General features: G+C 45.0%; 1 protein-coding gene and 1 long non-coding RNA gene across 2 annotated transcripts in view; both read left to right on the plus strand.

The window, feature by feature from the left end:
- The window catches only part of Rfk (Riboflavin kinase), a 47,496-nt gene extending 40,452 nt beyond the window's left edge, over nt 1-7,044 (plus strand). The window contains exon 4 of the mRNA XM_089548492.1: nt 4,473-7,044. Coding sequence (XP_089404618.1) covers nt 4,473-4,615 — 143 coding nt within the window. The 3' untranslated portion in view covers nt 4,616-7,044. The remainder of the gene's footprint in view (nt 1-4,472) is intronic.
- Nucleotides 7,045-11,599: 4,555 nt separating this feature from the next.
- Nucleotides 11,600-12,267, plus strand: LOC149339829 (uncharacterized). The gene is made up of 3 exons (XR_016283822.1): nt 11,600-11,803; nt 11,998-12,090; nt 12,222-12,267. It is a non-coding gene; the product is annotated as an uncharacterized LOC149339829 (long non-coding RNA).
- The last annotated feature ends 882 nt before the right edge of the window (nt 12,268-13,149 follow it).

The raw sequence follows: 13,149 nt of genomic DNA on the forward strand, positions 1-13,149 counted from the left end.
CTTGCAGAAAGGTGGTTCTTTTTAACCCAGAAGGAAGTGATTAAGAGTAGTGCTCTCCAGGCCCGTCTTTTGGACAGTGATCTCGTGTAGGTGCGCAGAGATAAACTCGGTAGTTCCAAGAGCCAAATAAAAAGGGCTGCATACGCGCGTAATAGACTACTTTGCATTCCCCCATGATTTTAAACATTTATATTTTGCCGCCCGTAAGTATAAACATTAAAGCTGCCTAGCAAGCAGTGGGATGACATTTTTTTAGTGAACGCGATCTCACAGGTTGAACTCATAGCCGAACTGGTCGCCTTTCAGCAGAAACGAAAAGCTAAAAGGATTGAGTATTTCATGGTGTGTGTTTTGAAGACTATATGCGTCCTAAACTAATATGTTCTTCCCGAATGCATTTCTAATAGTGTATAGGTATGTTTTGGGATGACGAACGATCAAAGGCCAATTAAGACCGATTGAATTTTACTCTTACTGGTGGAGCAGAAGATAACGCGCGAACCACGTGATAACTTACAGGGCAAAAAACTTGTCATGACAACCAGGCTGGAGAAGCGAGGAGGGATAGATGTGGTTATGTGATAAGATTTACGAACTCTCGCAAGCTTTTGTGGCTGTTTCATTTACGAGACGTTCTGGTCAGCTGATCAAAACGAAAACCAAACGCGCTTTAGTTGGCGAATTTTCTCACGTGAGAAAAATATAGCTGTAAAATAAAAGCTATGTTTTTGGGGCTTAAGGGCCCAAGGGGAGTCAGGCTGTGAGAGACACCGAAGCAGAGGGCTCCGGATCATTTCGACCACCTGGGTTCTTCAACGAGCAATGATACTACAAAGTACATGGCTGCCATGCTTGCCGCCGAAATAGAAATGCGGCCGCCGAGGCTAGGTGCGAACCCTGGTTCCCCGGCTCGGTAATCAAGCGCCTTGACCACTAAGCCACCGCGGCGTGGAAATAATTAAATAAATAGGTCAATGAATAAAGCTTAGTTTTTTTTTCTCAGCGTGTACTCTAACCCATAGCTCATCCGTGTCGCTGCTTCAATGCCGCAGTTGTGCACTTCACTCTGCAATAGTGAATGAATAGTCGGACACCGTTTCTGTACGGACCCAAGCCCGACTCGGGTCCGCAGCTTTAAGCCCGAGCCCGGCCCGCAACTTCAGGCCCGGCAAAACAGATCATGTCCCGGCCCGGGCTTTCGGGCCGGCCCGAGCCCGTGCAGTGCGCTAATACCGATTTCGCATTGCTAACATTTTAAGCGGCCTACTAGCGATCGCAGTGCATGGCGCGAGGTACGTGCTAAGCCGGGTGCGGGCGCTCGATCCCCAATGCAGACTTACTCACTGTGTCTACGTGCACTTCCAACAGATCTAGGTGACGGATTACGGTGGTTTTCACAGAGCTGGAGTGCCCAGGCACCGAAGGAAAGCAGGTCTCCGCTAGCGAGTGACGACGGTTCACGTCGCATCGTTGCGTCGCTCACTTTTTCGCGCACATCGAGCCCACCATATACTGCTGCTTTCCCGTTTTATTCGGCACGAACCCTTACTTGCGCCTGCCTTGTATAGGCCGCGGTAACGGCGAGTTCAAGAATAGTAGCAGTGGCTTATTGAAATAGAAATACAGAAATGATGTTGCCGGCCGCGATGATTGCCATTTAAATGGGCTCTGTAGCACCTTTCGAGGAGAGCACACAAACTCTCTCAATCACTGCACTGTGTTGTCATGAAAGCCTGAGCCAAATAGTACACAGCTGCACGCCGCAGAGAACACACAATCACGCGCGAAAGTTGGCGAGCCCTTCCCGGCGACTTTTTCATGCTCGCACCCTCCTCCGTCGCACGCACATGCGTATGCAAGTTGAGAGATGGCTCCCTCCAGCGCCCAAAAAGTGACGAGAGGAAAAGGAAAGGCGCAGAACTTCAAATTTAGTCTACATATAACTCAGCTTCTACAAAGCGCATTCATAAAATTCTTGCTGTGCAATGTTCGTGAGCGGCGTGCTTTAACATACCAGGCATACCGCAACTTTTTAGAGCCCCTCAGCTGCGGCCGACGGAAACAGCTTACAGGGAGAGGATTGCGAAGAGAAGCACATCGCGAGCAATGACGAGAAGGCCATGTATAGCCCTCGAATTTTTAATGATATCCGGGGAGCGCCGACTGCCTGGCGCTGCGGCGCCGAATGGCGAACACTGGCGAAAGCGGGTGGGAGCGGGTTCTGGTATCTTCTCGGTGCTTACTATAACCCCTCACGCAGCGCATTCAAGGGTAGTGCGTTTGAGCGTCCTTACTGATACAATGTGTGGTGCTCTCTAAAATCCATTTTTTCTTCGGTTTTCGCCACACGGAAGCAGCGACCTCCCGTAGAGGGTTCCTGAAAAGGGTGTTTGAGGTTGTCTATAATACGCTCCCATTATGTAGAGTACAGGCCACCGAGTGTTCATGCCGGGTACAGGACCTCAAAAGCGAACCAATCATTTGCGATATATATTTAAAAATGCGCGCTTCCACCCCTCGCGACGACCTGCGGTGCGGGGCTTTCGCCCGAATCCGCGCGCGACGTGTCATGCAGCGCTCGTTACGTCAGCAGCGAAGGGTTGTCATTGGTTCGCCGTGACGTCTCATTCTGACGTCACGCAGCCACCATGACCCCGACCAAAATCTCCGCCCCCTCCTGCGCGCGTCGGTATGCCACCATAGCGTCGGAATCCGACGGAGGGTTTTAGAGAATGGGGCCGGCGGAGGAGCGCCGACATTTCAGCGTGCAAAGGGACGAGAGGAGAGAAAAAGGCGCGAAGACGCGTATATTCAAATTTTGACTGTAGATAGCTCAGCTTCCTCAAAACTCAGTAAATAAATTCTTGCTGGAGGATATTTGTGTAATGGCATCACTTAACACCCTAGGCATACCTCAACTTTATTTGGAGCCCCTTCCAGGGCCCCTTTAAGGGCTGGATTTGTTACCCTGCCTTTTTAATTTGTTACCTTTGTTTTTTTTTTATTACCTTCCATCCTTGACTGTTTGCTCTAAATTTTATCTGTGAAACCACCGAAGCTCTCGCAGTTCAGCATAGTCTTCAGAAACTTCACTATGAAGGTGGCATTTCTCTATATTACAATCTCCTTATCCACACTCTGATCACTTCAATCATGTGGACCCTTACGCCAGCCTGCCTTCAAAACCGGAATATTTATTTATTTATTTATCAAATACTGCCAACTGCCTCTTGGCAGTCAAAGCAGGAGTGGATACATTGTTCTTGAACAATTGCTAAGGTGAGTTTAGCAGCCGCAAAGAAAAAAAACATGCTATTGACAATCAGCCACGAAGGAATGTGCACAATCAAAAAAAAAAAAGAAAGCAGGAATACACTTTGAAAGGCGGACTCAAAGCAAGAAGCGTTGTAAAGAAATACTTGCTGCATCATAGATAAGATGACACTGCCGTAACAAAAACAATAACAGAGAGTTCAGCAACCATTTCAGTCCTTGCATGCCTCAGTGATAGGACAATAACTTGTGCATGAAGTTGACTTTTTTTTTTATAGTACCAGTTTGACCTTACACACTTCCTAATTCTCTGAATCATGGAGCTATGCCGGACATTCCAGTAGTTCCTTCATTATGTGCTAGTGGGAGTGCATGTAATATGGCAACCATGGATGTGACCCGAAGAGATTCTGCAAATTTCACAGATGCCGCTAGCGTAGCCAGTGGATTGTATTTGAGGATGTGTCAGAGATTATGAGCAGTTCATTTATTCTGCGTTTCGGAGGCAAAAGATTTGGTTTCATAATGCTGGAGGAGTGCCTGGTCATCGTGACATAGCTGACCAGCACATGTCCAAAATGCACTGAACTGTAGCAGTCTTCGAATGTATTCAAATTATTTGGTTTCATATGCAGACATTGGACAGCGACAGGCAAAATACTCTGCTAATTGTTTAAAAGGGCGGTTCATGCAGGTACATCAGAAGGCCATGCAATCCAGTAATAATATGTTGCAACGCAGGTTGGCCTGCATCATTCGTTTCATTCCTTCTCTTGATTTACCATTTCTTCAAATGCTTGACATGATGCAACCTCTATCGTCTTTCCAACTTCACTGATGTAGGTACCATGGTATTGCAATACAATGTGCGAATTGCATTAGTGCAGCATTGCCATATAGTTGCCATTGGAGTTCACTGCAGTAAGGACTCGATGCTGTTGTTCTGCTATCTGTAGTAGAAGTGAGCAAACACTGCAGTTGAATGTACCGCCGTGTCTGATACACATGGCATTGCCCATACTTACTGGATGGTGTGGGGTTATGGATGGTGACTGCGTGAGAGGAACCTTTGTGGACTGTTCCTTTCATTACACATTACTGACATGCCATGGGTGATTTGCAGTGTTAATTTTCAATGGTCTTCACTGAGCTTTCTTGGTATTTCCGTCTGGTGCTAATCTTTCTTCCCCTTGGCCCAGATGACCTTGTGGCAGCAATTAAAGCTGATATACAGGATGCGGATGAAGCCCTGGAGCGTGCGGAGTGGCGGCATTTCAAGGACCACAAGTTCTTCACTGAGAAAATTGCAAATGGCCCTGAAATTGTGCACACGGAGACATGACGACGGACAGCCTAGAGAAACTTCTGAAAAAATTTCGACCACCAGTTTTGTATGTTCCTTACTCTGGCACCACCAAATTATTTATTTCACGCTCTTTCATTATTCATTCAAATTGCAGCACATTCCTTATACCCAGTGTAGTTGCTTGTAATATTAGCCGTTCATAAAATTTTTCTTCCTTTGTTAATAGGTAATAAAAAACAATGTGTTAGGCCCTATACACCACCAATAATTATTATTTCTGTAAAATTCTACAGAAAACAATTTCCCTATACCTTGAGTTTGGCGCATGATGGCCTGCGTTGCCTAAAATAATTATTATTTCTTTAAAATTCTACAGAAAACAATTTCCCTATACCTTGAGTTTGGCGCATGATGGCCTGTGTTGCCTAAAATAATTATTATTTCTGTAAAATTCTACAGACAACAATTTCCCTATACCTTAAGTTTGGCACATGATGGCCTGCGTTGCCTAAAATAATTATTATTTCTGTAAAATTCTACAGAAAACAATTTCCCTATACCTTGAGTTTGGCGCATGATGGCCTGCGTTGCCTAAAATTATTATTTCTGTAAAATTCTACAGAAAACAATTTCCCTATACCTTGAGTTTGGCGCATGATGGCCTGCGTTGCCTAAAATAATTATTATTTCTGTAAAATTCTACAGAAAACAATTTCCCTATACCTTGAGTTTGGCGCATGATGGCCTGCGTTGCCTAAAATAATTATTATTTCTGTAAAATTCTACAGAAAACAATTTCCCTATACCTTGAGTTTGGCGCATGATGGCCTGCGTTGCCTAAAATAATTATTATTTCTGTAAAATTCTACAGAAAACAATTTCCCTATACCTTGAGTTTGGCGCATGATGGCCTGCGTTGCCTAAATAATTATTATTTCTGTAAAATTCTACAGAAAACAATTTCCCTATACCTTGAGTTTGGCGCATGATGGCCTGCGTTGCCTAAATAATTATTATTTCTGTAAAATTCTACAGAAAACAATTTCCCTATACCTTGAGCTTGGCGCATGATGGCCTGCGTTGCCTAAGTGTTGTTAAACCCAACACAACACAACCCAGTGCAGTGCACTTCAAGGGCACGGTCTTCAACAGGAAGTGCAAATTCATTACTGTACTGCATAGCACTACCGCTCCTATAATGTAAACTAATGGACCAATGTGCTACTGTGTGTTCTAATTGTACATGAGCATGTCTCGGTGAATTGTAACGGCACAGATGGCAGCAAGCTGCCTATGGTGCAGTGTTCAGAACATTCAGCATTGTTGTTGTGCAACAACAGCGCTAAGTTCCCATTCAGTGGAAGAACCGCCATAGTTCTTCACATGTCTACAATATCCCGGTCGAGAGGGTCGTGACGTCACCGATTCAGCTGTGAAATGGGAATCGTTAAAACTTGTTAAATTATGATTATGAGGTCGTGGCATGACTCCCATGTCACCATGACATGTAAGGATGTAAAGTACATTCATTAAACTGAACAGAAAATTCGGATAATTGGTTCAGAATACAACTCATGACCCTTATGTTGTGAGTCTGACATGCTACTTCTAGGAAGGCACTTTTGTTCGACTTCATTAAAGGTAGACATTGTGTTTCGTCTGGTGTATTATGTGGTCTGTTATGCCTACTGATGTATGCAAATGAGTGTGTGATTAGACAGATGCAAAATACTAATACTTTTGCATCATACCCTTCAGACAGAGCTTACGTGTCCCCATAATTTTTGTATGAAAGTGTTGAAATTCAACTGATGTTGTAAATCTAGTTGCTGATGTTCTGTGATAAGGAAGTAATATTATATTGAATAGGTTCTGTACAAAACTATGCTGGGTAGTTTTTTCTTCATCCCACTCAGTGTGTCCAGTCCACAGTAATTTCCAGAAGTGTTACAATTAAATTTTTATTCTGTCTGTACTGCTGCAATGTACGGATACCTGTTATCTATTACTTTCATTCAGGAAAGGAAGTCTACTGTGGTCACATACTGCACTGTTGCATCATGCACAGGGAGGCCCCCCTCTCCAGCCTTCCTGTGTGTGTGCACAGTATGAGCTAAGTGGTCATAGCTGATTAGTCATGCATGCTATTTTCAGCTTTTCTATTGCAGTGCATTTCCCTCCACATGTATGTCTTCCTTTTCCTGCAGAATGCAGGTCATTGAGATTACAGTGCTTTGCTGCCTGCATTTGCCATTACTCCACCACCTCACCAATGCAGCCAGCAGCAACATCAAACCTCCCAGTTACGGTGACATTCTTTGTGCACTTCATTTCCTTTCCTTCCTACACTGAAGTCACCACTGTATTGCATTTCTAGAAAGATCTGATGAATCAGTACTTACCCTATGCTGTCCCGACATGTAATTGCCGTTCCACTTGTTCCTTCATTAAAAAGTTCACATGCATCTGGCCTCCCTGCATTCCTTCGAAGCATGAATTGGATACTCTGGGGCATATATAAAACCCACAGAATAATACCAACTGAACTCTGCAGCCAACAGTACCGATTATACTCGAGCTGCAATCTCTGCATAAAATTCAATATCTTCACACACCATTCAAAGGTGCCGCATTCCACTCTTAAAATTCAGATCGTGATAAAAATTACTATGCATAATTACATAAAACACAACAAAAAAGTACATTAGCAGGAACAGAAAGGTGCAGACTGTTTCCTGTATGCAGTTTCCATGCGATGGCGTTAGAAGCCTTATTGGCAAAACAAATATATCGTCGATCACACATTTCCCAGGACGGGAAGCAACGTCACCATTCCGTTCGTGCTGCCACCTCACGACAGCTTTGGGGAAACACATCACCACCAGCTGGACAACCCGCACAGTTATCTCGTGCGCAAACCAATAAAAGGAGTCTGCAAACACAGCCATGAATGAATGACACGAAGTTTTGTGCAGAGGCATGGACATGTTAGAATGTTATCACATTGTGGATAGGCACAGTAATCAAGTGTCTCTGTATTTTTTTTCTGCTTCATTGCCAAGTCCTCGCTAAACACACGAATCAATCTCGATCATATTCAAAGGTCAAAACCTCTTGTGCAACTGTATTTCAGAGAAATCATTAGCACAGACACACACCTTTGAAAGACTTCTACAGCTATGAACAGCAGCGGAGATGATCACTGCTGTACATTGCCATGTGTCACACACCACCAGTATTAGTCCAGTGTTTAGGGGAATCCCCAAATACTGCGTACTTTCAAAATTTCGGCTGCACTACGTGGATGCGCATTGGTAATTACTCCCTTATTACACCAGTGTGCAAAGACAAAGCGGACGTTCAGTATCCAGCTCCACAAGTCCACGAACATACAACTGTATTGAGTGACGTGCACTTCACAACCATTTCCCCAGTAATAAATACCTTGACTCCCCACCTCTTACTACCCTGCACAATGAGATCATGAATTTCTGTTGCAAGGTATCGCACTCTTTCGTGCAATTCTGAATAAGTGGAAGAGGTCATCACCATCAAATCATGTTGCAGACTACTACTAACATGCACTTAGCCCCAGTAGCTGTGATGTTTCGTCTCGCTGCTGGATGTCATCCACTGCCAGCAATGCTTTGTGTGCCGCAAGCGGACTGGTTATTCTGTTCACCTGAAGGTGAACAGGTTCAGAGGTTCTGCATTCACTGCCTCCACAAGACGGATCTGCGGTCACCTGAAGATTCTCTGCAAAGTCTGTGTGGCAGCCCTTGCACACAATTTTAACATAGTCATGTCAGTGCATGGCCACACAACTGCTACATTTCAAAGGGACACTGAGAACAGATTGAAAGTGGTAATCCACCAACGTATGTGAACTTCCAATTCTGAAAGTCGAACTGCAAGAATGTTCAACAATTCGAGTGGAGGAAAAAAACTGATTTCAAAGGTCTTCTATATTATGAGTAGACGCCTAAACACCGCCAGGAAATAAATAAATAATCTCTTGGTTTACCAGAGAAAGCTGCAAAGTGCCAAAGAAAGCTGTGCATGGTAAAATAAAGTATAAAATCCCTACTTTCTGTTCAAGAGTGGCAAGGTCATATTCTGCAATATGACCATGCAGGCCTGTGGTGAACAGCCTTCCTTTGAGCCACACAGCTGCCTAGACTGAATTACTGCGGTTACCAAGCACAACCTGGGTAAGCAAAACAAACAATTCCCATTGAGACACTGGCATTGAGAGTTTTGGAAGGACAGCTCCTACCCTTTCGACAAATGGCATGGCCTTCATGTTCCAGATCTCAATGGAGAAGTCCAACCTGGAAATATTAAGCTGTTGAGCATGTGAGAAGACACTATCTGAAAATGCAGTGACTCTGGTCATGGCAGTCTGAAAGAACTGTTCCACCCCTTAACAAATGATCTGATCCAAGCATGATTGCTCTGGAGAAGATTCTCTCTCTGTCAGCAGGACAGCCACCTTTAGAAAACCAAGAAACCTCTGGGACTGGTAGACCACTGCAGAAAAAGTACCCCACACTCACAGAACCAGGCCTTATATGCCACCTATATGCCTTCTGATACCACATGCTGCCAAGTCAGCTACAAGCAGCTGCATGAAACGAGCTGAAGGGTCAACTATACTCCAAAATGTAATCTGTTTTGTGCCTTCATTCCGTCAACTGAATGCAGTGACACCCTCTTCTGAACCTCACAAGAAACTCAGGAAAGTTAATGGCTGGCACAGTCATGTAGTGAAATGATCAGTGGTATCACACAGCTTGTGTCCTGCTGATTTCCTGAGAGAAGGTGGCCGTGGCTAGTGCTAGACAGGAGTGACAGGAGGTCACTGCATAAAGCCTCTGTCCTGCAAAGGATGCAGCCTCATTGTTGTGCTGTCGAATTTTCATATCACTGATGAGGTTATTGCTAAACTCCCATGAACAGGGAAGCAGTAGGTTAGGTTAGGTTAGGTCAGTACAGAGAAGGACAATGAAAACAAAAAAAAAACAGGTTATCTTAGCTCAAGTTTGGTTTATGGGGTTTAACGTCCGAAAGAGTGAAGGGCTCCAGAAATTTCGACCACCTGGAGTTCTTTCACAGACGTCGCAGACTAGATAGGCCTCTAGAATTTAGCCTCCATCGAAATTCGGCAGCCAAGAGCAGACAGCAATTTTAGATATTTTGAGGAGTTATGTGCAATGGAGAGGTTGCTTTGTCTGCAAGCTCCTCCAGTGTGGACAGGCAGCCTTTATCAGTGGCCTGTAGTGTAGGTTAGGATAGGTGATGTGAGGTTAGGTTAGGTTAAGTTAGGTTAGGTCAGGTCAGGTTAGGTAAGGTACCAGGCTGCTCTAAACATTACTACAACAGAGTACTGACAACACAAGTCGCACTGCAATAACGCTCAACAATTCGAGTGGAGGGAAAAAACTGATTTCAAACTTCCTCTATATTACGAGCAGAGACCCTAAACACTCCTAAACTCTTGTGCCGCCTCATTGCCTGGTAATGATTCGTGTGCGGGGGTCCAGATTATCGTAATTTTAAGGTTCAATTGAGAACTTGCTAAAATTTTGTTTGCCTGTTTCGAGACCCTTCCTTTGCCAAAATGCCAGGCAGCCATTTTGCTATCGCTGATTATGTTTGCTTTCGTTCCAACGCAAGCGAGCGCTATTGCAACTTCCTCAGCTGTATCTATGTTTCGGCTTCTAATGGCGAATGCGTTTCCTGGAAACGCAGTCGCCGCCGCCGAGTGCAGTGGGGAAGGTAAAAAGATGACGCCTCGCTCCCTGGACGCGGGCCGCCAGCACCGCCCGCAGCGCGATATTCGAGTGACGCCGAAGTCCCGGGGTCTTAAAGCGGGGCAGCCGGCGGGGGGAGAGGGCTCATCGTCCGTCCAAGCAGGCGTCTTGCCGCCCTCCATGGAATTGTGATGGTGCCGGCTTGTGTCTGCATGGGCCTGGTTCGCTGGCACAAGACCTCTCGCGCCACGGCGGTCTGCACGTTGTTGACATTCGGCGATCTCGCCGAGTTCGATATTGTGCTTCCGAATGCAAGGACCTCCTCACATACTTGGACCGCCTGCGTCTCCGGAGCCGTCGAGGGCCACGCTCGGCATATTCGCGTTTTTTCAGCGATTTCACGGGGTTCAGGCATTTAGTGATGCCTACGGAGTAGCACCGTGTACGTAATCTCACATGCGCGGCATTTTACGATCCTTGAGCGATTACACTGGAAACCGCGCAACCGTAAACCATCATCAGCCCGACTACTCCCACGGCAGGGCAAAGGCCTCTCCCATGTCTCTTTAATTAACCCTGTCCTTTGCCAGTTGCGGCCACCGTATCCCCGCAAACTTCTTAATCTCATCCGTCCACCTAACTTTCTTGCGCCACCTGCTGCGTTTGCCTTCTCTTGGAATCCACTCCGTTACCCTTAAGGACCAGCGGTTATCTTTGCCTTCGTGTTATATTCCCTGCCCAAGCCCATTTCTTCCTCTTAAATTTCGACTAGGATGTCAATAACCCGCATTTGTTCACTCACCCACTCTGACCGCTTACACCTATCATTTTTCTTTTCATAGCCCGCTGCGTTGCCCTTAAGGCCCTGCCCAAGCCCATTTCTTCCTCTTAATTTCGACTAGGATGTCAATAACCCACATTTGTTCCCTCACCCACTCTGCCCGCTTACACCTATCATTTTTTTCATAGCCCGCTGCTTTGTCCTTAAGGCCCTGCCCAAGCCCATTTCTTCCTCTTAAATTTCGACTAGGATATGCCAATAACCCGCATTTGTTCACTCACCCACGCGCCCGCTTACACCTATCATTTTTCTTTTCATAGCCCGCTGCTTTGTCCTTAAGGCCCTGCCCAAGCCCATTTCTTCCTCTTAAATTTCGACTAGGATATGCCAATAACCCGCATTTGTTCACTCACCCACGCGCCCGCTTACACCTATCATTTTTCTTTTCATAGCCCGCTGCGTTGTCCTTAACCCTTTACTGCACGTTGTTGCATATATGCAACATTAGCATAAATGGCTCCAAAAACAAAAGGAAATCTGAGTTGGAGCTTCCTGTGCTCGTTGTTGCATTTCTGCAACATAGGTTTGAAAAGCGCGCCATCGTGTGTGCTGCCATCTGTCCTGCTTCAGTGGAATCACAGCCATAACAAACATGGTGGATGCTTCGCGCGCTCACGTGCTGTAACAACGGTAAGTTTTGCCGTTTTTTATGCCTTTCTGAACTGGATAATGTGCAGTGAAATTGTTTAGTCTTTACTACGCATCATTGTTAATGTGTGTAAGGCAGAAAACGTTCTTATAATGCAATATTTTGTTTCTGGCGCGTTAAAGTTGGTATGTTGCACATATGCAACAATGTGCACCTTGGTTGTTTTTCTTGACAGAACAGGCGATGGATGCTAAAACGTTCTATGGCCGAGCACTTCCTTCAGAAAGCGAAGACAGTGACCTTTCTGGAAGCGATGATGACCCTGAGTGTAAGTTCTTTGAGTATGCTTTTGTTCGTAGAGTACCATTTTTTTATTCGTTGCAGTTTATTCATTTGCTCTGTATTTATTTTGTGATGAAAATTTCGTTACACACAATAGTCAATTTTTTCATGCTTCAGATATTCAACCACGTGGAAGCCTCACTGACAGTGAAAGCTTATCAAGCCTATCAAAGAAACAACCCTGCTGGGCCCGCAACTAGGATTCTTCCCTTAGCAGAATTCAAGATGGATCTGGCTACATCACTCTGCAAGGCGGGAAAAAAGCAGCTGAACAAAAGGGGCAGACCAAGCAGCGAATCTATTGAACAAGCCATTGAGGTGAAGAAGAAGAGGGGCCCAACTGCACCCACTCCTACACAGGATGTTCGGCTAGATGAGGTATAATTTCTAAACAATCATGAGTTGTTTTAAAGGTTATAATCACATATATTCTTTCAGATTGGCTACTGGGTTCTTTGCAGCCAAAAGAGGCAGCGCTGCAAGTTTCCCAAGTGCACCGGAATCTGCATGAGCTACTGTTCTAAGTGTGGCATTCATCTCTGCTCTACAAACAAGAGCAATTGCTTCTACGTGTATCACACAATGAAATGACCGTTTTACTGTGGTTGATTCAGTGGTCATTATTTGTATTTCATTCTCACCAAGAACGGTGTTCAGCTTTGCAAGGTGTTTTCATTGTGCACATTGTTGCAAATATGCAACATACCATTTTTCAGCCAATAAAAAATGTTGATAACCAGCGAATCAAATTTCCATGTGCATATAGTGATTTTTATGACTGCCTGCATGTCCTGAAATAATCTTATCATAAAATAAAAAATCGTGCAGTAAAGGGTTAAGGTCCTGCTTAAGCCCATTTCTTCCTCTTAATTTCGACTAGGATATGCCAATAACCCGCATTTGTTCACTCACCCACGCGCCCGCTTACACCTATCATCCTTCTTTTCATAGCCCGCTGCGTTGTCCTTAAGGCCCTGCTTAAGCCCATTTGTTCCTCTTAAATTTCGACTAGGATATGCCAATAACCCGCATTTGTTCACTCACC

This window comes from Amblyomma mixtum, chromosome 6 (genome assembly GCF_055824585.1).
Source record: "Amblyomma mixtum isolate Tamu chromosome 6, ASM5582458v1, whole genome shotgun sequence".
In the NCBI taxonomy this organism is placed as follows: domain Eukaryota; kingdom Metazoa; phylum Arthropoda; class Arachnida; order Ixodida; family Ixodidae; genus Amblyomma; species Amblyomma mixtum.